The sequence below is a fragment of the Bos javanicus genome, chromosome 29 (assembly GCF_032452875.1).
Source record: "Bos javanicus breed banteng chromosome 29, ARS-OSU_banteng_1.0, whole genome shotgun sequence".
In the NCBI taxonomy this organism is placed as follows: domain Eukaryota; kingdom Metazoa; phylum Chordata; class Mammalia; order Artiodactyla; family Bovidae; genus Bos; species Bos javanicus.
The window spans coordinates 50,018,934-50,046,382 of NC_083896.1; the positions used below are offsets into that span (position 1 = coordinate 50,018,934).

At 64.7% G+C, this 27,449-nt stretch overlaps 2 protein-coding genes across 2 annotated transcripts; both read right to left on the reverse strand.

Annotated features, from left to right (window-relative positions):
• Positions 1-8,405: 8,405 nt before the first annotated feature.
• On the reverse strand, positions 8,406-10,496 carry TNNI2 (troponin I2, fast skeletal type). The gene is made up of 7 exons (XM_061407423.1): positions 10,474-10,496; positions 10,294-10,300; positions 9,725-9,766; positions 9,505-9,633; positions 9,271-9,360; positions 8,705-8,881; positions 8,406-8,594 (listed from the first exon to the last, which is right to left on the reverse strand). The coding sequence occupies exons 1-7, from the start codon at positions 10,479-10,481 to the stop codon at positions 8,499-8,501; spliced, it is 549 nt and encodes a 182-aa protein (XP_061263407.1). The 5' UTR covers positions 10,482-10,496; the 3' UTR covers positions 8,406-8,498.
• Positions 10,497-12,271: 1,775 nt separating this feature from the next.
• SYT8 (synaptotagmin 8) lies at positions 12,272-17,343 on the reverse strand. Its single transcript, XM_061407422.1, is given in 11 exon segments — positions 12,272-12,600; positions 12,603-12,728; positions 12,731-12,788; positions 12,899-13,032; positions 13,127-13,232; positions 13,318-13,692; positions 13,803-13,843; positions 13,846-13,900; positions 14,246-14,412; positions 14,513-14,622; positions 17,197-17,343. Coding segments are annotated over 10 exon segments (1,200 nt in total). The 5' UTR covers positions 14,607-14,622; positions 17,197-17,343; the 3' UTR covers positions 12,272-12,556.
• Between the last annotated feature and the right edge of the window lie 10,106 nt (positions 17,344-27,449).

A 27,449-nucleotide genomic window follows, 5' to 3' on the forward strand; every position in this document is an offset into this window, starting at 1 on the left:
TGCTCTCCAGACTTCTGGGGCCCAGCCTGAGCTGCCCTGCCTACAGGTGCCCCCTCACCCACCCCCGTGTTTGCTCACAGTTTTCTTGACTTTCCTCAACTGTCGGGGCCTCTCTGCTGCCCCTGGACTCTGCCAGGCCCCGTGGCTGGGGGACTCGGGACTGGCCCGCACCACCAAGCTTTCACCAGACCCTGGGGCCCTCCACAGCGTGTCCTCTCTGCCCATCCCCACCCTCTCAGGCCCAGAAACAACGGATCCCTCCTGTGGAGGGGTTGCACTGTGTCCCCAAACCTGTAGGCTGGAGTCCCGCTGGCCAGCGCCCTAGAACGGGACCTTATTTGGAAATAGGGTCATTGTAGATGCAATCAGTTAAGATGAGGTCACTAGGTCATAATTCAGGATGACTGATGTCTGTACAAAAAGGGGAAACTTGGAGGCAGGCTCTGGCCTGTTGGGAGACGCCAACTGAAGATGAAAGCGAGGTGGGGGTGGTGCGTCTCAAACCGAAAAGCCCCAGGAAACCACCAGCCACTGGGGAGGGGCCAGGAGGAGCCCCTGTGACAACTGGGTCCCCACCTTCGGGCTCCAGGACAGGAGGTGTGGGAGCCGCTCCAGGAGCTCACACCCCTGCCTCCTGCTGTGTGTCCAGCAAAGAGGCCCCAACACTTGCTGAAGCCGGAGGGTGAGAGACACCCTGCTTCCACGCCTGGGAGGTGGGGGCCCATGGCAGCCGCGCCCGAGGGTGCCCCGGGGCTCTGGGGCCCATGGGGGCAGCATCCGCTTGCTCACCAGGTTTCTCCTCCTTGGCTGCATCTCGCTCTGCCACCCTCTCCCCTCCTGAGGTCCAGCTCCTGCCCTGAGGTTCTGCCCGACCCCGCGTTCAGCTGTCCCCCATGTCCCGGGGCCGGCCAGTTGCTGACCATGCCTCCAGCCTCCCTTGCTCCCTTCACCCCGTTTCTGCGTGCGTGTGCTAGAACCTCACAGCGCCAGGCAGAAATGCCCCGGGCCTGCCCACCTCACACCTCCACCCCCTCCTCCACTCTGCCAGGTCCAGCCCATGTGCGAGAGGCAGACGGCACCCCTGGTGACCCAGCGTCCGAGTCCGAGGGCCCCTATGCCCTACTTGGGGGCAGGTGAGGAGAGCTGGCCTTCCTCGGAAGAGCTCAGGGTCCACCCAGGAAGCAGACATGCCGTCGACCACACAGACTCCAGAGGGGCCTTCAGGAGGCAGAGGCCACGCTCAGCCCCTGCTCGCTTCCAGCCCAGCGCAGTCTCCAGCGACACGAAGAAGGACCGGGGCAACAATGAGTCCTGCGGGAGGGCGGGGTGGGTACCAGGGAGGCCTCTAGCCCCTGAGGTGCTGAGCCGAGGTGTGCAGGTCCTGAGGGGCTGGCTGGGAGGAGGTCTGGGCGAGGCAGACGGGGGCAGAAGGGCCCAGGTGCGCTGACTCTGCCTGTGGGACGCCCAGGCAGACTGCCCCGGGGAGGCTGGGCCACGGACGAGGCGGCCTCTGAGGCCCAGGTGAGGCCTGGGGAAAGCAGGGTCAGGACGACACCCTCCAATGACCCGGTGATGAGACGCTGGGGGCGCAGGTGGTGAATGAGAGACTGGGTGGGGAGAGTGAGGAGCAGGGGTCAAAATCAGGAAAGTGGTCGGCGGAGGGCCAGGTCAAGGCAGAAGACGGTGATGCAGGTCTGATCCGGTGGGAGTGCTGACGGTGTCCTTGTAGGAAGAGGTGGTCAGGGCTCAGACACACTCAGAGGGCGACCCTGGAGGACGCGGGGAGGGGACGGCCATCCGCACACCCAGGAGAGGGGCCTCAGGAGGCAAGCCCCGCCCGCACCTGGATCTGGGATTCTGGCTTCCAGGCCTGGAGACGTGAGTCTTGCTGTTGGACTTGCCGGGCTGTGCTTCGCCTTTGTCGGTGCCCTGGACGCTGACTCAGGGACGTGCCAGCCAGGGAAGGAAGGAGTGGCTGTAAGAAACAGCCCCACACCTCGGGGCTCAGCGCCGAGAGTGCTTCACTCTCAGCCCCATCCAGTGGGAGGGGAGGGGGCCCGCACTCATCCTGGGGCCCCAGGCCCCTCCTCTGAGGACCTCGGAGTACCGGCTGGCAGGGGAGGAGTGGAGAGACCATGAGAGAGGCTGGGGACGGGGGTTGAGAAGTCGGGGCTCCTGGAGCTGCTGGGGACCCAGGCATGGCATGGGTGAGCACAGACAGGAGGCGGGAGAAGGTCGGGTCTCAGGAGGATCTGGAACGGATGCCAACTGCAGAAACCCCAGCAGAGGCGTGTGTGGGGTTTGTGTGGGTGTGGGCACAGCAGGGAGATGCTGGGAGAGAGACGGGTGGCACTGAGCAGGCCGGAGGGAGGCCCGGGGTCTCCAGCTGCACGGTGACCTCCTCCTGCTCTCAGGCTTCCTCGCGCACGCTGGGAGGGCTTTACTCGGGAGAGGCTTCAGGGTTTGGTGGTGCAGCTCCCCCGACCCCGTGCTCCCACATCAGGTGAGCTGGGCCCTGGGGTCCTGGCCTGGGGACAGAAAGGGCCAGGGAGTCTGCAAGCGGGGAGCGGGGCAGGCCAGAGGGAGGCCAGGGAGGATGACCGTCGGGCAGACAGGGTGTGTCCACAATGAGCAGTTGCACCGAGAGGCCAGGTCAGGTGGGGGCCCAGGAGCGGCAGGCGGGCTACAGGAGCCATCGGAGACAGGTGAGGATTGAGAAGACAGGGGAGCAGATAAGGGTGTCTGTGCACGCACGCGACCCCTGATGGGGGCTGGGGGTCAGGCCGAGGGGTGTGGCTGGGACCCCTGGGCACCTGGCTGGGTCTCCCTGCAAGGGAGGCAGCTTCCGTGAGCCTGGAATTGCCAGAAAGCCAAAGAATGTTCAAACCACCGTCCAGTTGCACTCATTTCACGTGCTAGCAAGGCCACGCTCAAAGTCCTCCAGGCTAGGCTTTAGCAGTATGTAAACCCAAAACTTCCAGATGTATGAGCTTTAGAAAAGGCAGAGGAACCAGAGATCAAATTGCCGACATTCGTTGGATAATAGAAAAAGCACAGGAATTCCAGAAAAACATCTACTTCTGCTTCATTGACTACAAGAAGGCCTTTGACTGTGTGGATCACAACAAACTGTGGAAAATTCTTCAAGAGATGAAACTAACAGACCACCTTATCTGTCTCCTAAGAAACCTGCATGCAGATCAAGAAGTAACAGTTAGAACTGGACATGGAACAACAGACTGGTTAAAAATCAGGAAAGGAGTACATCAAGGCTGTATGTTGTCACCCTCCTTATTTAACTTGTATTCTGAGTACATCATGTGAAATGCTGGGCTGGATGAAGCACAAGCTGGAATCAGGATTGCCTGGAGAAATATCAACAACCTCAGATATGCAGATGATACCACTCTAATGGCAGGAAGAGAAGAAGAGCTAAAGAGTGTCTTGATGAGGGTGAAAGAGGAGGGTAAAAAAGCTGAGTTAAAACTCAACATCAAAAAATGAAGACCGTGGCATCCAGCCCCACCTCTTCATGGCAAATAGAAGGGTGGGAGAAGCAGTGGCCAGTTTTCTTTTCTTGGGCTTGAAATCACCACAGATGGTGACTGCAGCCATGAAATTAGAAGACGCAGCCATGAGATTAGAAGACGCTTGCTTGTTTAAAGCAAACGTATGAGAAACCTAGACAGTGTGATTGAAAAGCAGAGACATCACTTTGCTGACGAAGATCTGAATAGTCAAAGCTATGGTTTTTCAAATAGTCATGTATGGATGTGAGAGCTGGACCATAAAGAAGGCCGAACACCGAAGAACTGATGCTTTCAAACTGTGGTGTGGAGAAGAACTCTTGAGAGTCCCTTGGAAATCAACCCTGAACATTCATTAGAAGAACTGATGCTGAAGCTAAAACTCCAATACTTTGGCCGCCTGACGCAAAGAGACATCCTGTTGGAAAAGACCTGATGCTGGGAAAGATTGAAGGCAAAAGGAGAAGGGGAGGGCAGAGGATGAGATGGTTGGATGGCATCACCAACTCAATGGACATGAGTTTAAACAAACTCCAGGAGATAGAGGAGAACAGGAGAGCCTGGCGTGCTGCAGTCCACGGGGTCCCTAAGAGTTGGACATGGCTGAGCGACGGAACGAGAACCTCAAGGAGCAGACCTCTGGAAGGAGAAGCTGTGAGGAGGGGGAAGGCCCCCAGGCTGGCCGTGAAGGATTCCACGTGGAGGGTCCACGGTAACACCATTAGAGTGGTATCATCTTCGTATCTGAGGTTATTGATATTTGTCCCAGACATCTTGATTCACAGCGAGGAAAGGCCATCTGGGGGTCTTCCCCAGACCCCCAGGACAACGGAGGACGAAGGCCAGGAGTCCAGCAAGGATGTTGGTGATGGGGTGGTCGGGAGTGGGGGCCAGACATGAGCAGAGCCTTGGGGGCCCAGTGTGGACAGCAGGCATGCAAACTCTTGCCCCAGCTGAGGGTATCTCCCTTCTACACAAGGTCATCATGGCCCAGACCGTGTGCCCTCAGCCCCGAGGGCTCACCGAAGGCTTCTTAGCGGAGTCCAGGACAGAGAGATCTCCCGGCCTGGCGCTGAGGCAGGTGCGTCATGGAGCAGTGACTGGGGAAGCTGGGAAGACTCCCAGAAGGAGTCAGAGCTCCGTCCTCAACTGTCCGTCCTGTGAGGCAGGTGTACTCACCTGCAAACCCATTTCATAGTTGGGTAAACCGAGGCCAAGCTGTTGTGAGGCGGAGTGAGTGGAAGTTAGGGAGGAGGGTGACAAGGAGGCCCAGGGCTGGAGCTGGAGGGGGAGCAGGTCTGGGCGCAGATGAAGCTGGTATTTGGGGGCCGGGGGGACAGATGTGGACAGGTTGCCAGGGGCTAAGCTAAGGAGGTGCAGCCCCGTGGGACCCCCGGTGGACGCCCCTCTGCTTTCCCTTGGCCGGGTGAGGTGCAGGTGAAGGGGGCGGGAAGCCTGCCTCAGGTGCAGAGAACGCAGGGGCCACAGCCCATCCTAGTCCACAGGGCTCTGTCCCCTCCCGAGTGGCCCCTGGCAGCGCCTGTCGCCGAGGCTGGCACCTCCTGCCCTGCCTTGTCTCCTCGGCCCACCGCACTCGCCCAACCTGCTGAAGACGGGTGGGCCCGGGACCCTCCCGAGACCCCTGTCTGGGTCCCCCACCTCCCACCATCAGGTGACGGATTTATTTTCTTGGGCTCCAAGATCACTGCAGATGGTGACTGCAGCCATGAAACTGAAAGGTGCTTATTCCTTGAAAGAAAAGCTAGACAAACCTAGACAGGGTATTAAAAAGCAGAGATATCACTTTCTCAACAAAGATCTATATAGTCAAAGCTATGGTTTTTCCAGTAGTCATGTACTGATGTGAGAGTCGGACCATGAAGAAGGCTGAGTGACGAACAATTGATGCTTTCAAACTGTGGTGTTGGAGAAGACTTTTGAGAGTCCCTTGGACAGCAGGGAGACCAAACCAGTCAATCCTAAAGGAAATTAATACTGAATATTCATTGGAAGGACTGAAGCATCAGTACTTTGGTCACCTGATGCAAAGAGCCGACACATTGGAAAAGACCCTGATACTGGGAAAGAGAAGGGGGCAACAGAGAACGAGATGGTTGGATGGCATCACTGACTTGATGGACATGAATTTGAGCAAAGTCCAGGAGACAGTGAAGGACAGGGCAGCCTGGCGTGCTGCAGTCCATGGGGTCTCAAAGAGTCAGGTACAGCAGAGCAACTGAAGAACAACCATTTTGCCATTGTTTAAGAGTTTTCTTGGTTTGACTTTTTTTTTTTTTTTTAACGGTTTAATTGGGAAGAAATTATTTCAAGCAGGCAGAAAAGTTTTAAGGCTGACCCTCAGAGCCCCTGCGCATCCTGAGCTCCGCCACCTGCCATCTCTCTGTCCCTCTTCCAGCCTCCTCTACTCCTGAGGACTCACGGTCTCTTTCCTAAAACAGGAGCAGCCCTCTCCCCTGACCATAGCAGAGACTCGACCTCAGTCCACCGCCGAGCGCTGACCGGCCACCACGTGCCTGCCGACCACCTCCCCTCACTTGCTGTGCTCTGTCTTCGCTCTGCCGTCTTCCTTTCTGACCCCCAGACGGTCCTGGGTCTCTGTGCACCCACGGCCCCTGGGCTCAGCCGTCCGCCCCTGAGCCCTGGTCACTTCCTGGAGGCTGGTGTAGGGACCGAGGCCCTGGTGTCTGGGCACCCTCGCAAGGGCAGGATGGAGCAAGCTGCAGGCCCAAACCCGTACACACCCCGCACCACCAGGGAGCACCCAGCCAGTCTCCGCCAGCCTCACCCGGACCCCCGGCCCAGCCGAGCCAGGTCCCCCGGGACTTGCCGTGGCTGCGTCCCTCCCTGACCTCCAGCATCACCCCCGGGTGGGCACGTCCTCTGCACGTCTTGCTGCCCTCCTCCTGCCCTCGGGGCTCCTTCTGGGCAGCGTCCAGCTTGGGCGTTCTAGGAGTCGCTGCCTCTCCCCATTCGTTGCCAGGGACCTTGCCCAGAGCTGAGGACGCTGAGACCCCGTCTTCAGCCCGGGCCCCTGCGCCCAGCTGTCTGTCTGGAAGCAGCCACGTCCTCCCCCCGCAGAGCCAGCCCCACAGCCGCTCTGGGCACAGGCCTGGGTGCCCCATCTCCCTGGTCCGCCACGTCCTGGGGGCTCTGCCTCTCGAATCTCTCTGCACCCAAAGCCGCTCTCCCCCCGCCCCCAGGGGGTGACAGCGGCTCCCATCCTGCCTCGACCGTTCTCCACGCTGCAGAGAACTTTCTAGAAGGCAGAGCCCTCAATACTTGCCCGCTGCTGGACTATGTGCTTCCTGGATTGGGCCCATGTCCACACGGCTAGTGAGGTCAACAGGGGTGCCACCCTCAGGGGGTCGCAAGGGGTGTGGGGCCAGCCAAGCTGCGTTGGGTGGGTGTCTGCCGGTTTGGCTCAGTTCCCGTGGCCCTCTGTACTCATAAGTCTGGGGGCTTCCCAGGTGGCTCAGACCGTTAAGAGTTTGCCTCCAATGCAGATGTGGCTTCGATCCCTGGGTTGAGAAGACCCCCTGGAGGAGGGCATGGCTACCCACTTCAGTATTCTTCCCTGGAGAATTCCGTGAACAGAGGAGCCTGGCGGGCTACACGCCAGCGGGTCCCGCAGAGTTGGACCCAAGTGAGCGCACACACCCTTAAATCTACTGCCCTGCCCCAAGCGCCACGTCACGCCCACTGCCCCCAGCCCAGGGAGTCACCCTCTGGAACCTCGTGTTTGGCATTTGCTTGCAAGAAGATCATTCCCCAAACCCACCGGAGTAGGTCCCACCTGTGGGGGCTGCATCCCTGGGGGGCCCCGCCCTCAGCCCCGCGGGGTGGGGGGCAGGTACCGCCTCCGCCCTGGGAGCTCTGGCCACCGCAGCCCACCCAGTCCTGGAGCCCACTGCCTGCCACCTGCCCGTGCTGGGCTCCGCACTTGGCGAGCAGCCTCCCGCCGTCGGGAGTGCCAGCGCTGGGCCCGCCCCGAGTCACAGGGTAGCCAAGCAGGAGGGCCCACAGGAAGGTGCTCGCAGGACGGAGCCCGGTCCCCGCACTGCAGCAGCAGGGCCGGGCAGCAGGACTGGCCAAGGCCTCGGGCGGGCTGACGTCCCTCCCTCGAGGCTCAAGGCTCCGGGGCCCTGCACATCAGTCACGGGGGCCTCCCGAGGGCAAGGGCAGGGTGGACAGCCACTCCATCACCACTGCAGCCTGGCCTCCCCACCAGAGATCTGAGTGCGGGGCCTTCGCGGACCACGCCATCATCCCTCAAGAGGAGGCTGAAGGCGGCCTTGCTGTGACAGTCCTGTCTGGGCCTGCCAGGGTCATCGTCCCTGATGTGGGGGTGGACAGGGCCGGGGCAGGCAGGAAGGAGGGCCAGGCCTCCTGCTGGGCCTAGAGAGGACCGGCTTGTTCCGTCACCAGTTTCCAGGGGGAGACAGACCCCAGCCCCTTGAGGCCCCCAGGAGTCTGGTCCAGGACCGCCCCCCAAGCCCCTGTGGGGGCCTGGGGCCTGGGGCCTGGGAAAGGGCAGCTGGTAGGAATGGGCTGCGTGCACGGGGAGGGAGGCCCCCAGGCTCCTGCGTGGACCAGGGCCTCAAGGACAGTGTCTCTGGGCCCCGAGGGGGCCTCTGTGACAACAGCAACAACAGACGCACGCTCATCTCAGGGTGTCGCTCTGAAAGGGCGAGGAGGAAGGAGGAGGGCTACTGGCCTGGAGACGGCCCTCCCAGGGCAGCCGGGACCCCCAAAGCCCACGTGTGGCTCCCCAGTGCCAAGCCCCGGCACCGTCTGAGGGCCTTCCCAGGACGGCCTGTGGCCAGGGCGGCGCCGGACCAGGGCAGGGAGGCGCAGGCGTGGGGATTGGAATCCTTTATTGACAGGCGCCAAGTCAGCCTCAGGGCCCCACGCGGGCTGCAGGGCTGCCGGGCGGTGGCCGGGGTGAGGGGCCTAGGACTCGGTCTCGAACATCTTCTTGCGGCCCTCCATGCCCGACTTCTCCTCGATGTTCTTCCTCCAGTCGCCCACGTCCCGCAGGTCACGCTCCTGCAGGTGCGTCAGGGCTCAGGCCGGCGCCCCGCCTCCCTGACCCCCACGTCCGGCCCTGCAGGCAGGCCCCCGGGCTGAGCCTGCCGCCGCTGGCGGGGGCACCCTACCTTCTCGGTGTCCTCCTTCTTGACCTGCTTGAGGTTAGCCCTCAGGTCCATGCACACCTTGTGCTTGGAGCCCAGCAGCGCCTTCAGCATGGCATCGGCCGACATGCGCACGCGTCGCAGTGGGGGCCGCTTGAACTTGCCCCTCAGGTCGAACAGCTTCTGGTTCATGTCCTCCAGCTGCAGGGCAGGCAGCAGGGCTGGGCGGGCGGGCGTCGGGGACTGGGTCCCGCCACCAAGGCACCCCACGCCCCTGGGTCCCGCCACCAGGGCACCCGCGTCCCGGGCCCCATGCGCCTTCCCCGCCATCAGGGCGCCCACGCCCCGGGCCCACGCACCTTCCCCGCCCCTTGGGCGGGCGTCGGGGATGGGTTCTGCCGCCAGGGCAGCCGTGCCCCAGGCCCCACGCGCCTTCCCCGCCGTCAGGGCGCCCGCGCCCCTGGGTCCCGCCGTCAGGGCGCCCGCGCCCCGGGCCCACGCGCCTTCCCCGCTGCTCAGGCGGGTGTCGGGGATGGCTCTAGCCATCAGGGCGCCTGCGCCCCAGGCCCACGCGCCGTCCCTGCCCTCACCTCCTTGGTGCTCTTCTGCACCCTTATCTCCATGTCATACTTCTCCTCCTCGGCCGCGTCAATCTTGGCGTGCAGCTGCCTGCAGAGCTCCTGGCGGCGGAGGTCGCGGGTGGGTGGGCAGGCGACCCCATGCTTGGCATCCACCCGCCCTGACCACCCCGCTCGTCCTCCCGACCCAGGGGGAGGCCGGGCCAGGCCGGGGACGGGGCCCACGATGCGGGGGGCCCTGGGTACCTGCACTTCAGACATGGAGCCGGGCAGGTGCAACGGCGGGCAGTGCTCCGACAGGTAGTTCTGCTTCTCCGCCTCCCGGCGGCCCTCCTCCTTCTCCAGCTCGGTGGCCGCGATCTGCAGCATGACGCTCTGGGGGTGGGGTGGCGGGCAGCGGGCGGTGAGGGGCGCAGCTGGCCAGGCCGCCGAGCCCCCGGGCCGCCCTCCCCGGGCCGGCACCTACCTTCAGGTGCTGCCTGCGGGCCGTGATGGCCCTGTGGCGTTTCTGCAGGGCAGGGGAGAGGAGGCGCAGTCAGGGCCAGCCGGTGGGGGGTCCCAGCACTCCGCACCCCTTCCTGCCCACCCGGCCAGCCCTGCGTCCTGCCCGAGGTACGGCGGGGCCTGGGCCTGGTGGGCGGACACCAGCCCGGGACACGAGGCCGCATTGGTGACCCTTTGCTGGGGCAGCCCTTCTGGTGGGGAGGGCTGGGGTCTGGAGAAGAGACTTCAGACAGGGAGGGCGAGAGGAGGGCAAGGGAGACCCTCGGGCACCAGGGGTGGGGGCGGGGTGCAGCCATGAGAAAGAAGAAGCGACTCCCCGGTGACCAGGCCGCAGCCCCACTTCCCCTGGCCCGTGGGAGGGGCCAGAGAGGAGGCACTTCCTCTGTTTGCCAGTGTCTTGGTGGGTGGGGTGGGGCAGTGTCACCCGCAGGGTGACAGGCAGTCTCCCTGGGCCTTGGAGCTCCAGCTTCAGGCCTGTCCTGACTTGAGGGTCCCACCCCCTCAGCGTTTTACCCCAAAGCCGGTACTCACCTCCTCACTGTCCCCAGAGGGCGGGCGGGGGGTGGGGGAGAGAGAAGAGAGGTTAGGGCCATGGGGCTGTGTGATGGGACGGGTGGGCACACAGGATGGCCAGGTGGGGACATGCGGAGACCCCCACCCAGCACTGGGGGGTGGGGGCCCTGGGGGCAGCGGGCTGAGGGTTACACTTACTCCCCCATCGTGTGCTCCTGAGCTGATAGCCTGCGGGAGAGAAAGGTGGGGGGTCAGGGCCCCTGCCCGCCTGCCCTATACCCAGTGGGGCCAGGAGAGCACCAACCCGCCCCCCACCCCCACCTCCTTCAGGGCCACGTCTTGGAATTCCCCAGGGCGGGGGGGGGGTGGGCAGTAAGAGGAGAAAGTGTGCCCGAAATGTCCCCGCGGGCCTGGAGTTGCTGCAGCTGTCCCCACGGGAGGGTGGGTCTGGCCAGCACAGGTGGCCGCCTGAGCCGCCGGTTATTTTTAACTCTGCTCCTTCGGCTTCTGGCCCAAGTGCACACAAGATGCTGCCCCCCGGCAGGGCCCGGGGTCCCTCACACTGTGAAGTCCCCTTCCCACAGCCCACAGCTGAGGCCTGGCTGTCACCGTGCCGTCCAGGACCCCATGCCACGCCAGCCCCCTCCAGAGGCATCTCCCTGCAGCCCTCTGCTCTGCAGAAGCCCTCAGACCCCGGACCCCCACCCTGGCCCTGGAGAAGTCCCTCTGCGAGCGCGCCCCAGACACGCCCGTGCTGGCCTCGGCGGGCCGGGCCGGCCTCACCTCGCGTCTGGGCAGTGGTGCTGGGACCGAGGTCAGGCCGGCAGCGGCGAGTCGGGCTGGTGGGTCCAGGGGAGGGCTATAAATGGCCTCCCCCGGGCTGGGCCCCCGCTCAGAAAGGGCATGGAGTCCTCCTCAGACCAATGGGGGCACAGGGACCTCCCCACCTGCCCAGCCGCCTGGCCTGGCCCAGCCGCCGCCGCCGCCGCCATCCAGGCCAAGAAGTCTTGGGAGGGGGTGCTGAGGCTGGGTTGGTCTATTTAGGGCGAGGTGACGACTTTGAGTTGCCTCCCTGGTATCTTGCAAGGAGCCTGAGGACAGCGTGACGGCCTCAGCAGCCATGGTGCCGGCTCAGAGGTCAGCCGAGGGGTCACTCCGGCCCAGCCCCGTCTGCCCAGATTCAGGGTCCTCTCTGGGGCCCCTCGGCTTCCCCAGGCCTCTGGGCCCCCGGGAAACAGCAGCCTGCTCACACTCTGCTGCCCACAGTCCCCTCTAGCCCAGTGGGCGGCTTGGGCAAGAGCTGCTCACGTGCTCCCTGCCTCAGGCTGGACCAGAGGCCGTGTCTGGGGCCTGCAGCAGCACTAGGGGCTCTGGGCTTAGGGTTGGGGGACTGCCCTCCAGGGGCTGGATCCCACCTTCCTCCCAGAACAGGACGGGAGGCCCCAGATGGACGTGCAGCCTTGCCCGACCACCCTGCCCCTGGGCTGGCTCCCCGCACTGCTCGGAATATGTCCTTCAAACTCAGGATTTCGGCGCCACCCGCCTGGGAACCTCTCCCTGACCCGAAGGAGCCCAGGGCCCGCCTGGCTGCTCAGGCAGGCCCAGCTCTACCCTCCTCACCCCAGCCCTGGGCCTGCGGCCCCCCGCCCTGGCCCCCACCCAGCAGAGGCATCCGGACGACCATGACTTGGCATCCTCCGAGCTGGGGGTTCTCGGCCATGGGGAGGGTCAGGGAAAGCTAAAGCCGTCCAGATGTGTGGGGATTAGAGCCGCTTTCTGGGCCAGGCTGAGCCCCCAAAGGCCCCAGGGTGGCTTCTGCAGGCGACTACTGCCCCCTGCTGCGCGTGCAGGGGAGGCCTCGCACCACCGTCGTCAGTTTGGGGGCTTTGTGGGAGACTGGGGTGGCCCCAGGAATTGGGGTTTCCTCCGCCCACTGTCACCACCCCCAAACGTCTGCCTCTTGCCCAGTGTGTCCCCAGGGGCCCAGCTCTAACTGTCTAGTCACAGATGGGGGCCCCATCTCCTGGATCTTCCCCGTGGGCCTGGAGGGGCCCCTTTGCCCTCACTCAGCTGTCAGGCGCCAGTCAGAGGCCTCAAGGCCTGGCTGAGCCACGAGAGGAGACCCTCTCCCTGTCCACGGGAGGGGCCGTGACGGTGTCAGGAGCCCCTGACCCTGCCATGCCTGCGGAGTTCAGGAAGGACACATGATGCAGAGGGGAGGCGTTTATTACGGCGGGCCCTGGGGCAGCGCGCACGGGGAGACCCAGGCCCAGGGCCACCCTCAGCAGCCGGGTAAGGGCAGACGCAGGCGGGACTGCAAGGCCGGGCCTGGCCCACCTCCCTGGCTGGCTGCAGGCGGTGCCACTGGGCGACTGGCCGCCGGGCCTGGGCCAGCATGTCTGCCCAGTGCTGGAGGGGCTGCCCAGTGGCCTGGGAGTCCAGCAGCACCTTGCGACAGGCTGGGGCTGCAGCTGTGGGCCCCGGGCCCAGACGGCCAGCACCAGATCCACGCTCTGGGTAGAAGCAGGCAGAGGTGTGGGAGGAAGGGGAGAGAGACAGTGGTCAGTCTGGCCCTGAGTGAGGTACCGCCCCCCCCCACCGCCCCCTCCTCCAGGCAGCCCACCTGGATCTGGCTGAAGGGCACGAGGAAGGTGAAGGCCTCGTTGTAGTAAGGGGTGGCCGTGCCCTTCCTGGCCGATGTCTTTCTCTTCTTCCACTTTCTCTGGTTCAGCAGGAGCTGGACCTTCACGTAGGGGTCTGGGAGAGCGAAAGGGGTCAGAGGGCCTCCCAGGTCTGAGGGCTGAGCCCTGGGTTTCCTCTGTCCACGTGGAGCGGTGGGTCCAGCTCTCACCTGCCAGCGCCGGGCTCAGGCCTCGGGCCTCCAGCACGACCACGGTCAGCCGGCCGGAGCCGGGCACGTAGCGGAGCGAGAAGCAGAGCTCCTCGGTCTGCTCAGGCTGCGGGTGGCACGAGAGGGCCTCAGCTGCCCCCCAGCACGCGGAGCCGGGTGGGAGGGTGGGAGCCGGGGGCAGGCGGGCTCACCTCGGCCGCGGCGGGTGGGCCCAGCGGGCGCCAGAGCTCTAGCACGTGCTGCAGGGCCACGGAGCCCAGTGGCAGGCTGAGCGTGCCCAGCGTCCCGTGCTGGGAGAGGCGCCTGTGCCAGGAGCAGCACTCGCAGGGAGGTCCTGGGCAGCTCGGCAGAGCCGCCCGGCCACCCCGCCCAGCCCCCCGGGCCCAGCCCGGACTCACGTGCAAGGAGCAGGTCTCCTCGAACACGGGGCACAGCGTGCCAGGGTGCACCTTTGTCTCATGTGTGCGCCCGGCGTCCGGGGACAGGCTCAGGCGGGCATAGGGGTCCGCCGTGCCGCCCGGGGTCCCGGGCCTCAGGTCCGCAGCCTGCTTGAGGCCCACCCTGATCTAGCAGCCAGGGGCCTCTCCCCGGTCAGCCCTGCGCCACCCAGCACTGGGCGCCCGCCCTTCACTCGTCACCCCTCCAAAATCCCACGCATCCTCTGGGACCCCCTTACCTCCTGGCTTCCAGAGTCATACTCCAGGGACAGCTGCAGGCGCCCCACTGCTGGGCACCCCCAGGTCCAGATGCCACGTTACCCAACTCCGGCTGCACCTGAGTGGCGTCACGAGAATGCTGACCGCTGTGTGGGCACCCTGTGCCCATCGGAGCCCTCGCCCCGCAGGCAGCAGGTCCACGGCGGAGCAGACCTCCAGGCCACTAGAAGGCCACCCTTCTCTCGGCCCTGTGAGACTGGCCGCCATGCCCCCCAATCCACCTCTCAGGCCACGGCCTTCCTCCGGAACCTCTGTGGCTCCCCGTGGCCTGAGCCCCTCACACCTTTGTTCGTCACCTCCCCTGCGGGGAAGGCCCCCACCTCTGCCCTGGGCAGACCAGACCACCCTGGGGGCGGAGCTGCCCCGGCCCTGGCCCACAGGGAGCTGGGTGCCCGCCTCTCACCAGGTGGGTGGTGGTGGTGAGCCCGGTGGTGCCCAGGACCACAGCCTCCTTGTCTCTGGGCCTCTTCCTGTGGCGCCCATGGCGGCAGCAGCAGACAGTGCAGAGCAGGCAGGATGTGAGGAGGACGCCCGCTACGATGGCAGCGGCCACGAGAGCCCAGCGGAGCCCTGGGGTGGCGCAGAGACGGCCTGAGATGCCACTGTGGACAGTGACCGCCCCCCACCCCCTGGGCCGTCTGCACTGTCCCCCACAGGCCCCCAGACTCACAGGGGATAGGGGTAGCGAGGTCCGGTGTGAGCCCAGGAGTGGCTGTGGTGCCCACCGGGGTGCGGGCACTGTGGGTGTCTGGAGGGTGCCCCATCTCCTGGTCCCGCTGCCTTGGAGCAAATGGCCGGGGCGGTCAGGTCACTCATGAGGGTGACCCATGGGGACCTTGCCCACCATCCCATCTGCCCAGCAGCAGCCAGCTCGGTCTGCCCGGGCACGGAGGCTGTCTGGGGTGGCCAGGGCGAGCGTTCCGAGCGGCACCAGGTGGAGGGAGGCTCTGGGCCCTGGCCAAAGAGCTGGCTTCGCCCCTGTGGGCCCGGCCTTCCGGCCACCACCCCCTCCCCAGCCCCGCCAAGCAGGCCCAGCCTGGGCAGCCCAACCCTGCCCCCACCGGCCTCCCGAGAGCCTTCCACCGCCTTCCTCCAGGAAGCCCCTTCCCACCTGGCCACTCTCCCTGGGCCCTGGCTCCCTTGAGCCCACCACGGTTTGGTGACACGGGCGGAGCGTGTTCAATTGTGGGTCACCAGCCCCAGAGCAAACGGGGGGCCGGGGCTGTGCTAGGATCACGGGGTGCAGGAGGGGTGGGAGTGGGGCTCGGACCCCCAGGGTCAGCAGGGGCTCCTCTGAGCCAAAGGAGGTGCCGCGAGGGGCACGGCGAGGTGGGGGCAGGCAGGGCAGGGTGCAGCCGGGCGCGGCCGGCATTCCTGCCCGCCTACCTGTCCCCGACCCTTCAGCAGCTCTGCTGCTGGGGGGGTGGAGGGCGGGGCCGGCACAGCCCACCATTCAGGAGGAGCACGCCCACAGGGACCCCCACAGGGATCTCCACAGCCCGCACACTGAGACCTCAGGCCATGAGAGTCTCCCCGCAACAGCTTGTCCTGGGCTCCCCTCCTCCGGGGGCACCGGCGGCCTCGTCATAGGACCCAGCCCAGCCCCAGCCCCCCAGGAACAGGCAGGCATCAGAGCTGGACCTCACACTACCATGCCCCCCACCCACCCTGCTGCAAAGTGCGGGGAAGGTCGGAAGAGGGCCCCACCGAGATCTAACAGTCTCAACGCTCCCTGCCAGCACCGGCCCAACCTGTTGAAGGAGGGGCCACAGTCAAAGCGGGGTGTCCTGTCCGCGGGAGTCCTGCTGCACAGCCTGGCTGTCTCCCCTTCCCCCCGAATGCACCTGTCTCGTCCCCACAAGAGCTGTCCAACCGCAGCGGGCAGGCCCCAGCCCCCGGGAGCCACCCACATGAGGAGGGGACGTCAGGCCAGCCGGGGCTCAGAGCGGAGGCCGGGCTTGCTCTAATTCCCGCCGCTGCCAGCTTGGTGAGCTCAGGTGTGGAGCAAGAGGCTGCACGAGCCCTGCGTGAGCCCCACAGTTGTGGAGCCGGTCCTGGCTGGGGGGCCACTGGTGAGGCCCTGGTGGTGGAGTGTAGGGGCGCTCGGGGTGCTCACAGGACCGGGCGGCCCCTCTGACCACTCCTGTGCCGGCTGGTGGAGTGCCCTGGGGGGGCTGGCCAGAGCCGCAGGCCCGCAGGCCCACAGGCCCCTGGAGCAGCCCTGCGGTCGACGTGGAGTCCCAGCTCCCACGTGGGGCTGAAAGCCCACCTTTACCTGCTGAAATGTCAGAGCCAAAGTGCGTCCTGGGGTTAAGACAGCTTCCTTCGTGATTCTCATGGTTGAGAATACGGGGTTGGTGGTCATTGTCAGCCCATCTGTGTGTGTACCTGTGTGTGTGTGTGGGTGCATGTGCATACTCGTGAGTGTGCATGCGTGTGCCCTCCCCGCACCCCGCTTGGCTGGTGTCCTCCTCCTGTTTGACCAGAGAGCCATGGACCTCGAACCGCCGGGATTTGAAGAAAGGGGAGTCCCAGAACCGCAAGAGGGGCCTGGGAGCGGACCCGAGAGGACTGCGGGCCCCTGGGCACACCAGCCACGAGCGATGGGGGCCCTGAGGCCTGGGCAGGCTCAGGGTCCCCCTGGACTGCCCGGTTCCCGCGGTGGTTAAGGTTCTGGCCTGCGTGCGGCCACCAGGTGGCGCCGTCTGCTCCACCGGCCGGGCTGGGCCGCCAGCCTGTGTCCAGGCCTGGGGTCCTGGGGTGCGCTCGCGGGGGCCCCAGGAGGGCAGGTGGCCCAGGGGCGGCCCCATGGGCCCTGCTCAGCCCTCCCTGTCCCCGCATCGGCCTCTGGATGCCCTCTCTGCCTGGGCAGTGCCCCCCCCCAACCCCCGACCAGCCACTCGGGAGGCAGGAAGTTCCTCCTGGAGTGTACCTTCTGCGGCCCTGCTGGGGAAAGCCTCCGGGTGCTGAGGCCGCTTTTCCCAGGAAGCGGGGGCTGGTGTCTCAGCGGCGTCTCAGCCCCCGCCACCTCCTCCATGGCTCCCTGCAGGCCACCCTGCTCTCTCCCTCCGGGCAGTGTGCATCCTCCTCCCCACCTCCCGGAACAGGTCCGTTTGCTCCCCCAGCTGCCAAGCTTTCCTCCTGCTCCATGACCTTCCCACTGCCGCCCCCTCCCCATCCTGCTTGGCCTCGGAGACCTGAGTGAGCCCCCTCCTCCAGGAAGCCTTCCCCGTCACTCCGGGCCCTGGGACCCGCAGGAGCAACGCTGGGCTCCACGCTGTGTCCTCCCCCAGTGGGGCACGCCCGCCGTCCCTGGGGGAGGGCCTCCCTGTCAACCTGGGGCCGGGCACCTACCGAAGCTGCGCTGACTGACCCCTCCACCTTTGGTCTAACTGGAATGCTTGATTCTTCCCGGAAACAAAGTTTCTGTGGATCTCCTTCCAGAAGAACAGGATTCCCCCGGACTTCGGGGGGCGGCAGGCCCACCCGGCCTCCACACACTCTCACCTGACGTCTGGCCTCCCGGCCTCCCCCTCGGCCCTGGGCGCTGGAAGACAGTGCCCGAGCGCGCGGCTTTGCTCAGCCTCCAGTGGCTGGAAACTCTGCTTGGGGTGGGGTTGGGGGGTGACGGGGTGTGGGAGGCAGGGCTTCGGGGAGCCCCACCTCAGGGCCGGAACTGCTGGCCCTCAGGGGCCAGGAAACTCCCTTGGGAGGAGGGCCCCTCCCAGGCCCCCACCCGCAGGACTCCCCTGGGGCATCGCAGGTCCTCCCAGAGGTCCTGCCGGGGCTGGCGGTGGCCCTCTGGGCTGACCTTCAGGTGGGACAGTGCAGAGATCGGGCTGCGTGAGGTTTGTCTACACCGGGGGATGTGTTCCTAGTCAGGAGGACGCCTGGGTTTGGAGGCGAGCGACTTTCTGGGTCCGCTGGAGCCGAACCCAGGGGCACTTGGCACCCAGCAAAGTGAGCGGGGCCAGGCGCCCTCCCTGGGGACTGCCCGGGCCTGTCGGCCCTTCCGTTGCTGGTTTCCAGAGCCCGGGGAGCCTTCTGGAGGCCACTCTATTCGAGCCTCTGGCCCTGGCTGTGGAGGCGGCGGGTGGAAGTCCTGCTCCACCCTACCCTCCGTGCCTCCTGCTTCAGTGGGCCCAGCAGGGCGGGTCATCGGAGCTCCACTCTGCTCTGGCCAGTTTATCTGGTCCAGTCACTCCGGGTCTGGTCCCTCCCCGGGTCCAGCTCCGACAGGCCCACCCAGGTCAGGGTGTCTCCCAACCCATTATCAACCCACGGCCGGACGTGGGGCTGGGTAATGCTTAGCCAGCCTGCAGGGCTCGTTGGGCAGGACTTCCGGGACACTGGGCCCAGGTGCCAAGGCCGCTTTGGGGACAGCACAGATGGGATGTGTGTGCAGGCGTGGGCACATGTGTGTCCCAGCTGGCCACGTGTGGCTCTGGGGGCACATGGCGCTCGGGAACGTGCATGTCCTTCTGGGCACGTGTTCCCCCAGATAAGGTCCAGGTCCCTCTGCCTGTCCCACCTGGGGATGCAGGCTCGAAAGGAGCAGTGGAACAGCTCTGGGGCCAAGAGGAGGCCTGCTGGAGCTCCTGTGCTGCGGGGGCGAGGTGCGTGGGTGGGCGTGATAGGGGCGCGGGGGTGCGGGGCCGCCTGCAGCCTTTGCCCCGCGAGGGGCTCTCCCCAGGCCAACTGTGTAGGGCCTTTGTGCCTTTCCCAGGATCTGGGCGCCTCCACGGCCAGACGGGCGTCTGAGGTTCCAGGGCAGGAAGGGGAAAACCAAACAGAGCTGGCAGCCCCAGGCCAGCCCCGCGGCCCCGAGACGGCGGCTTGGCAGCCAAGAGCCACATGGAGACCCTGGCGGGGCTCCTGGACGGGATGCTTCCTTTGAGGTTGCTGGGGGAATGTTTGAGGTTGGAACTCATGGCAGTCGCCGGCGTGGGGGAGCCGGGAGCTGTTGGCAGGGAACCATGAGACGTGCTGGAGCAGCACGCGTGCACCCCACCCTCGCCGACCCGCGCGGGGTGGGCACTCAGCTTACCACGGGCCTCCGTGGGCTGGGGTACCCGGTGCCCATCCTCTGGGTCCCAGCCTGGGGGTGCCCCGATGGTCCTCGACTCGGGCTAACTGTGCCTTCTTCATCTGGACGCCTGCACCCCATCATCTGAGTGTGAGGGGTCCTGTACATGTCACGCAGGCGCCCGAGGAGCCTGCCCTCTCCGCTGAAGGCCTGCATCGCGCGGAGCTGGTTCCTTGAGCTCCTCTCCAGCGGAGGGCCTGGCTGCTGACTCTGAGCCTGGGTCTCCCCAGGATGCAAGCCCTGCTTCCTGGGGCATCGGGTGAACTACACTCCGTCCTCCTGGAGACTGAGGCAGCCTGTGCCCGGCATCAGCTGCGTGTGCAGTGAGGGCAGCACCCATGTCAGAACACGGGGGTTCTCTGTGACCCAGGCATCCGGTCCCTCCCCACGTCAGCTGCGTCTCCAAAGGGCCTCTGGGACCCATGGTTCCTCTGCAGCTTTGGGGGCCCCATTCACATTCCCTTGGGAGATCTATTCATCGGGGCACCCCCACCGTCAGAGCATCGTTTCCTCACTCCTGGGGATTCCTGGAGACACACTCAGCTTCTGCGCTTCCGGGCAGCCTCTCCTCCCACACCAAGGTGCCGGGGGCATGTTCCCTGCTGGTCTGGACACTGGGGCTCTCTGTTCCGTGGTCGCCTGGTTCCTGGAAAGCCTGTGCGCATTAGTTGGCCCCCTGGGTGCCTGGACCGTCCCCCAGACACGTCTCTCATTGGCCTGAGTGCCGGTTCAAGCCCCGCGGCCCTGCTCCTGCGGTCTGGATGCCCCGCGCCCCATTCACAGCCCCCACCCGTGCATGCCCCCTCGTCCTTGACCCCACTCTGCGCTATTCATTCCCATGCTGGCTGTGCTCGCCACATGGCCAGGTGTCCGGGGCTGTACCTACGCTTCCCAAGAGCTGGACGCCACCCGAGAGACATGTCAGGGTCCTACCCCTGTAGTCTGGGTGTCTGGGTCCTCTACCCCAGGGGTTGGAGTGTCTGGGTCCTCTACCCCAGGGGTCGGAGTGTCTGGGTCCTCTACCCCGTTACTGGAGTGTCTGAGGCCCCTGTCCCAGTCTGCTGCAGAGCTCAACTGTCCAGTCCGCGTCCCTTTAAGACCGAGAGCCTGCGGGAACCTCGGGGGCGAGTCCTGGCAGGCTCTGGTTTGGAGCCCTGGGGCCTCACCCCATTCCCTGGAGAACCAGGATGCGTTCCTTGTCATCCGGTCGTCCTGACCATATGCACCAGGACACTGGGCACCTGGCCGCCCGCCTGCTGGGCATCGGGCGACGTGGGCACGGTCCTGGGCACTCACACCAGCCCCATGAGACGCTGTCTCCTGCTCCTCCGTCGGAGGGTCTGGCTGCCCTGTCCCAGAGCCTCAGCTGGCAGCCCAGCGCCTGAACTCAGCACGGTGTGTCTCCACATCCTTGGGGGGCTGGTACCTTTGCCTGTGTCTGCACCAGCTCACCTAGGCCGGCCGGTCTATTCGTTCATCCAGATAGATCAGGCCAGGTACCGTCACCTCAGGCTTCCCTAGTGGCTCAGACGGTAAAGAATCTGCTTGCAATGCAGGAAACCTGGGTTTGGTCCCTGGGCTAGGAAGATCCCCTGGAGGAGGGCACAGCGACCCACCCCAGTACTCCTGCCTGGAGAATCCCATGGACAGAGGAGCCTGGCGGGGGCTGTGATCCACGGGGCCCCAAAGAGTCGGCCAGTGAGCGACTGACACATCCACTGCTTTTTTTACCGTGAGCCTCATTTTCTGACTCTCCCCACCCTTTCCTCTGTTTTGAGTCCAGACCACTCACCCACCCGCCCTACCACCCTCTGGGTGTAGCTGCAGTCTGTCCGCTCTTCCCATGAAGCCTCAGGCCCCAGGAACCCACGGCTCCTGCCGTTAGGTTCTGACCCACAGTTTTCTGAGTATCTGGGTGGCCTATATCCCATTCCTTTGATCACCTTGGTAACAAGGACTCCAACCATCAACCTGAAGGGTACCCTGCCACCCCTGTCTCCAGGACCTCTGGGCCATCCACCCCCACCGTCCAGCCCCCTCACTGTTCACCCTCCATCGTCCCCTCCATCATCCGCCCCCATCGTCCCCCATCTTCCCCCTTATCGTCCCCACATCGTCCCCACTGTCATCCCCCCCGTCGTCCCCCCATCGTCCCCACTGTCATCCCCCCCGTCGTCCCCCCATCGTCCCCCCTGTCGTCCCCCCCGTCGTCCCCACCATCGTCCCCCCCCTCGGCCGGGCCATTCTTGGAAGTGCTAGGTGACGTCCATCCTCCAGTTCCCAAGGCCTTATCTCCAGTTGCCTGAATCTCCATTCATCAAGGTCTCGGGGACCCAGGACCCCACTGCCTGCCTCTCACAGAGGCCCATGTCCCAGATCTCAGGCCCCCAGTGGCTGGCTCCAAATCCCACTGGAATGCCCGGTGCCCATTCACGGATGTCTGGACCTCTGTGAGTCCGTTCATCCTGGCCTGGTGTCTCCACTGGGCTAACCCGTGACTCCAGGCAGGCGGCTCCCTGCTGTGCAAGGGTCCAGGGATTCCAGGCTCCTTCTGGGGGGTCTGGACCCTCCGCCGTCCCTGGAGCACATGAGGGGCATGAACCCTGTTCACAGAAGGCCGTGGCCTTACACCCTGGGACTGGGACAGCGGTGCCCCGGCCCCTGCACCTCCGAGTCTCTGGGCACCTTTGATGGCGAGTGTCCAGCACTCGCCTGGGTGTCAGGGCCCTGCACCCTGCTCCCAAGTGCCCGAGTCCCACGTGCCATGAGTCTGGGTGTTGGGGGGCTCTGTTCTCCTTTCACCAAGGATTTCACCAGTATGGATCCTGAGAGGTTTGCACCCCACATCCCAGGTCTCCGGGCCCCACGGCTGGTTCCAAGTTCCACTGCGTCTTTGGACGCCTGGGGCCCATTCACGGGTGTCTGGGCGTCTGTGAGCCCATTCATTCTCGGCCCGGGGCTCTGTGCCCTATTCATGCGTGGCGCTGGGCGGGCTCGCCCCGTCCGCCCCGACTCCGAGACAGGCGGTGCTTTGTCGCCCCAATTCCAGGAACAGCTGCCGCGCAGCCAGCAGGCGCATTCCGGGGTTTGGCTGGAAGCCAATGCAAACCCCGGTATCGCTGGCACCGGGAGCCGTGGGGGCAGGGGTGGGGAATGGCCATGGAGGGAGAGTGTGGACCCTCGGTTTGGGAGCAGGCCAGCGGAGCCTTCCCTCCACCGTGCGTGTCCTGGACGGGCTGCCAGCGGCTGAGCGTGCATTCCAGACCCCTCCTTGGAGCTGACATTTCCTGCCCAGGCTACCCCCGGCCCACCCGCCACTGCCTGCCTGGGAAGGGGGGAGCCTCCAGGCAGGCCCAGGGGCCCAGGCTGAGCGGGTGCAGGGGAATGCCACCTCTGGGGGCCACAGACCCCTGAGCCCCCACCATGACCCTGGCCACTGCCCGCCATGGCTCTAGGGCTGACAGCCCCAGGGGGATGGGGCCCATCAGGCCCCGGTTGGGGCTGACCCCACTCTTCCCACCTCACATCAGGATGTAAAGGGGTGTGCATGTGACATGTCCTGCCCAAGGGCTTCCTGGGGGTCAGGGAGCATGCTAGCTTCCCAGAAGTCTCCACGGGGGCCAGGACCTGAGCCCCACTTTCTAGGGCCCCACATGAGGGCCTGATCCAAGCTCTGGGTGAGGGTCGGTGTATTCTCTGGACAGGCCTGCTGGGTGGGGGTCTCCTCTCTCAGGATCCAGAGGTCCAGGCATCCCCCTGGTTGGAGGGTCCTGGCCTCCCCCCCCACCACTGCCATCCAGGCCACTCCAGCTCTCTGTGGGCCGGGCGCCAGCCCCTGACCCTTCCCCAGGCTCCCAGGGCTGCTGTGGACCCACCCCCATTTCTGGCAATATGCACGGGAGCCCCTTCACTCAGGTCTGGAGGTCGGTGGGGGCATCTGAGGCCTTCCTCCCAATCGGCCAGTGGGTGGGCAGCCCTGAGGTCAGCCAGGTGGGCCCCGAGGCCCGTACCCCATTTCTGGGCCTGAGCTGGGAGTGTGGACAGGGCCTGGGGATGGCGTGCAGACAGGTCACTTCCGCCTCCTTCATGGCCTCTCAGTCCCTGGGCTGCGGGGAGGCCCCTGCTGCAAGGGTGTCCTCCAGGGACACCTCCTTAGCCCGCGGTGACTGCCCATCTCGCAGCTGGCAGGGACCCCACCGGGTCGTGATGACTCACAGCGGGAGACTGGGGAGCAGCTGCAGAGAGGGCCTCTGATCCGGGCCTGGGGGCTTTAGGCGCCCTGGAAGGCGCCACCCACCCTTCTGTCCTCGCTCTGGGCCGGGGGACCCCCGAGGCCGGCCATGGTCTCCCTGCCTCCCTCCCCATGGGCAGCTGGTCCCTCCGGCCCCTGCCGGGGTCTCCTGCTCGGTCTCCAGGTGAGGCCGGAAGGCCTGGGGCTCCCACAGATGCCGCCTGCTCTCGGCCTCCCAGGCAGTCACCCCCAGGGCAGCGGGGGTGCCCATCAACAGCTTCCCTGGGAGGCCTGACGGCAGGGCCAGGGCCAAGGTGGTCGGGCTAAGATCAGCCGGGTTCCAAGCTCCCCCTGCTGTCCGCTGGCCGCTCCTGGAGGCGGCCTGACCTCCTACCCCCGCCGGACCCCAGCTCCCTCCCCAGAGCCTGCCCAGCTCCGCCTGCAGCCTGCTGCCCAGCCCTGGGCAGGCTGCCTGGCAGGCAGGCGTGTGGGCGCCCCCTTCCGTACACAGGCCTCATGCTGGGCCCCCCTCCGCTGTCCTAACCCTCCTTCTCCCAGAGGCCGGCCTCGGGACCCTGAGTTTGAGACGCCCCATCCCAGACCCCTCTGCACAGAACCCTCCTCCCAGATAAAAGGCTTCCCTACCTGAGGGCCTGGTTTGTGCAGAACGCCTTAACTGAGGCCCCTTGTGAGCAGCTCTCCACCCTGGACACCCCCTCCCCAAACACACTCTGTGTGCGCTCACTGGGCCCCCAAGGGGGTCTGGGATCACCTGGGAAAGAGATCCATCTCCCTGATCTCAGCTCGTCCCACCGGCCCACAGACAGAGGGGCAAACAGCAGCCCTGGGGGGCGCGAGGCGAGATGGAACAACGGATGGGATGGGCAGGAGGAGCTGTGAGGACACAAGGGCTGGGTGGGGGGAGGCAGAGAAGGGGGAGCTCGCCTGGGCACCTCGGGGCGGGCTGGAGGGGAGCACGGGCCTCAGGCTCTGGTGGGCCCGGCTGGGAGGCTGTGGAGCGGCCCTTCCCCTCGGTCCTGAAACCACCGCCCTGCACCCGCTGGGGCCTCGGAGCCTGCAGCTTCCCCCGGGACGTGCAGGGGGCCCCCAGCTCCATGTGTGGGCAAGTGCACACCCCAGCACACCTACACACACATGTATATCCGTACCCATGGTGCACATTACGCCCACGTGTGCACACGCAGCTCCCGAGACCTGACTGTCCGGAGGCCACCTTGGCCCCCAGGACCCCGCACCCCCAGGCGGTGTGCCCTGCTGCCCCGCACTGTCCACCTCGGCCACACTTTGTGGGGCAGGGGCGTCTTGGCCCCGCGATGGCCACTGGCTCCCACGCTCCCTCACCGTTCTGCGGGATGTTTACACGCGGGTCCCCTGCGGGTGCTGCCCGGCCCCAGAGTGGACGGCACTCAGGCCCAGGCACGAGAGGACCCTGGTGGGCGGCCAGAGTTTTCGGGCAGGGCTCGGGCAGGGCCCAGGCTCTGGAGCCTCCACCTCTGCTCCTAGCCACGGGGCCAGACTCCTGGCCCGCCTCGCTGTTCCTGCGGGTGCTGTACTGCCTCTGTGTACTTATGGGCCCGATCTTGTCCCCACACCTGGGGTCTGGCTGAGCTCCGGGGCCCCCATGACCCCTGTGTTTCTATGGGTCTCCGCTCGGTGCCTAGAAACACTTGGTGTGCTTCCTCACCTTCCTAGCCTGTGATCCGGAGCAAACTGGGGGACCAGGAACACCCCCACTTTCCCCTCTGTAACTGGGAAGAAGAGCAGTGGCCCTCTCTGAGGGCTGCTGGGACTTAAGCAGGTTCCAGTGTTCTTGCCTGAAAAATCCCACGGATGGAGGAGCCTGCTAGGCTACAGTTCATGGGGTTGCACAGAGTCGGACGTGACTGAGCGACTTCACGTGGCAAGAAGTAAGAACGGCTGTGGGAGCATCCGTGTCACTTCACTCCAGCCGCTGCATGTTCGCCACCGCACCCCCAGGCTGGGCGTCTGCCTGTGTGCTCACACCTGTCATCTCCTCATCCTCTTTGGACCCTGATCAGTCGGTCAGCCCCACCCTCTGTGTGCATGTGTGTGTCCATCTGTCCTCCGTCCATCCCCCACCCATCCATCCATTCATCCTCCGTCCATCCTCCATCCATCCCTCATCCATTGATCCATCCATCCGCCACCCATCTATCCATACATTCTCTATTGATCCATCCTCCATTCATCATCCATCCATCCTCTATCCTCCATCCACCCATCCACCCATCCATTCATCCATCATCACCCATCCACCTTCTATCCATCCATCTATCCATTCATCCATGTTTCCATTTTTCTCCCCTTTCCTCCTTCCCTCCCTCCCTCCTTCTCACTGAGTCCATCTTTTGTGTGGGGCTTGGGAGCTTGTGCACGAGGACGCTGATGACCTTGGGGCGGGTCCCCGAGTAAGTAACAATTGCCAAGCCATTCTCCTGGGAGACTTTCTTCCCCTAGAATGGTGCCCCTTAGGCCCCAAATCCCCCACATCTTTGTTGGGTAAAGATACTTGGGCCTCATCAGCTGAAGGTACCAGATGCTGGGGAACAGCCCAGTGGGCTGCAGGACTCAGCCAGACCCTCTAGAGCCCTGAAATCAGAGCAGGTAGAACCTCTGGGGGGGGTCTCTCCACCCTGGAGAGCACGGAGGGCTGAGGAGGCAGGATGCGGGGCCCTGAGGTACAGCCAGGAGGAGCACCAAAGACCATCCTGAGACCCCAGCCTGCTCAGCAAGAGACAAAGCAGAGGAAATACCAAGCCCCCATCCCTGGAGGGGACACCAAGAGACAGAGAGCATGGGACTCGGTGTCCACGGGCCACAGAAGCTCTGCTGGTGAGAGGTGAGAAGTTCTCCTGAGTGTCCACGGAGAGCAGAGGACACCAGAGCACCTGCGACCCGGGATGCGGTCAGTGAGCCACCCCCTCCCACTCTGCCAGGAAGCAGAGGCAGCGCCTGCCGTGTGACGCCTGTGTGGGGGCCAGTGAGGAGGGAAGTGCTGCCCACGGCCCCCTCGGGAGGCGGTGGGCACCGGCTCTCCTCCTGACCCTGATGCTGGGAAAGGTTGAGGGCAGGAGGAGAAGCGAGGGGCAGAGGATGAGATGGCTGGACGGCATCACTGACGCGATGGACGTGAATCTGAGCAGGCTCCAGGAGAGAGTGAAGGACGGGAGAACCTGTGCTGCAGTCCAGGGTGTCGCAGAGTCAGACACGACCGAGTGACCGAATGACTGAATGACTACAACATCCCCTCAATCCTCGCAGTCACTTGTTGAAAGATCAAAGCTGTTTGTTTTAGAGAATCTCCAGTACTCTGCATTTCCTGGATCACACCGCAGCATTTTTCCGTGCTCCGTGTTTCTTGTTGGCCCTGATCCATTTGAGGTCAAATTTTTGGGCAAGGCTACTTTGAAGGCAGATATGCTGTGTCCTGTGGCGCCAGGGCCAGAGGTGCGTGGTGACCAGGGTGTCTCTTCTGTGACGCTGACCAGCGGGCAGCATGGGGTCAGCCAGAGCCGACGGCCACCCAGCTCCCTCAGCAGTTTCCATGGTTTTAGCAGCCGCTGGTGACCTTTGGCTGACGGGCTGGCAGACAACAGAGCCACATCCAGCTGGCCATCTGTTTCTGCAAATAGACTTTTATTGAAACACAGCCCCGACGCCTTGTCCACAGGCCACCCATGGCTTCTTTCGTGGTATGATGGCTGTGGTGGGCTGGATTCTAAGAAACCCTGCTTCTGGCCAGATTTTCTGCCCTAGTTCCCAGAACGGTGAATACCTTGAGAGTTCACTGTCGTGCTGGGGTTATGTTACTAGCAAAAGGGGGGTTGAGGATGTCATTAAGGCTGCTAATCATTTGACTTTAAAATACAGAGATGATGGTTAAGACTCCACACTTCTGGGCCTCCATGGTGGTTCAGTGGTAAAGCCTCCGCCTGCCAATGCAGGAGACATGGGTTCGATCCACCGTGTGGGAAGATCCCACAAGCTGCACAGCAGCAGAGCCCGTGCGCCATAATTACTGAGCCTGTGTTCCAGAGCCTGGGAACCACAGCTACAGAGGCCCACACGGCCTAGAGCCGGTGCTCCCCAGCGAGAGAAGCCTGTGCCCCTCGGCTGGAGAGGAGCCCCACCCACTGCAGTTGGAGAAAAGCCCAAGCAGCAAGGAAGACCCAGCACAGCCAAAAATAAATATTAATGAATCTTTAAAAAAAAAAAACAAAAACAAGAGACATCACACTTCCAATGCAG

Excerpts from the sequence above, each read along its gene's own strand:
- TNNI2 (XM_061407423.1), bottom strand. Across the intron at positions 9,634-9,724 it reads CCCGCAGGCAGCACCTGAAG|AGCGTCATGCTGCAGATCGC; the intron begins GTAGGTGCCGGC and ends CCCCACCCCCAG. Across the intron at positions 8,595-8,704 it reads AGAAGGAGGACACCGAGAAG|GAGCGTGACCTGCGGGACGT; the intron begins GTAGGGTGCCCC and ends ACGCACCTGCAG.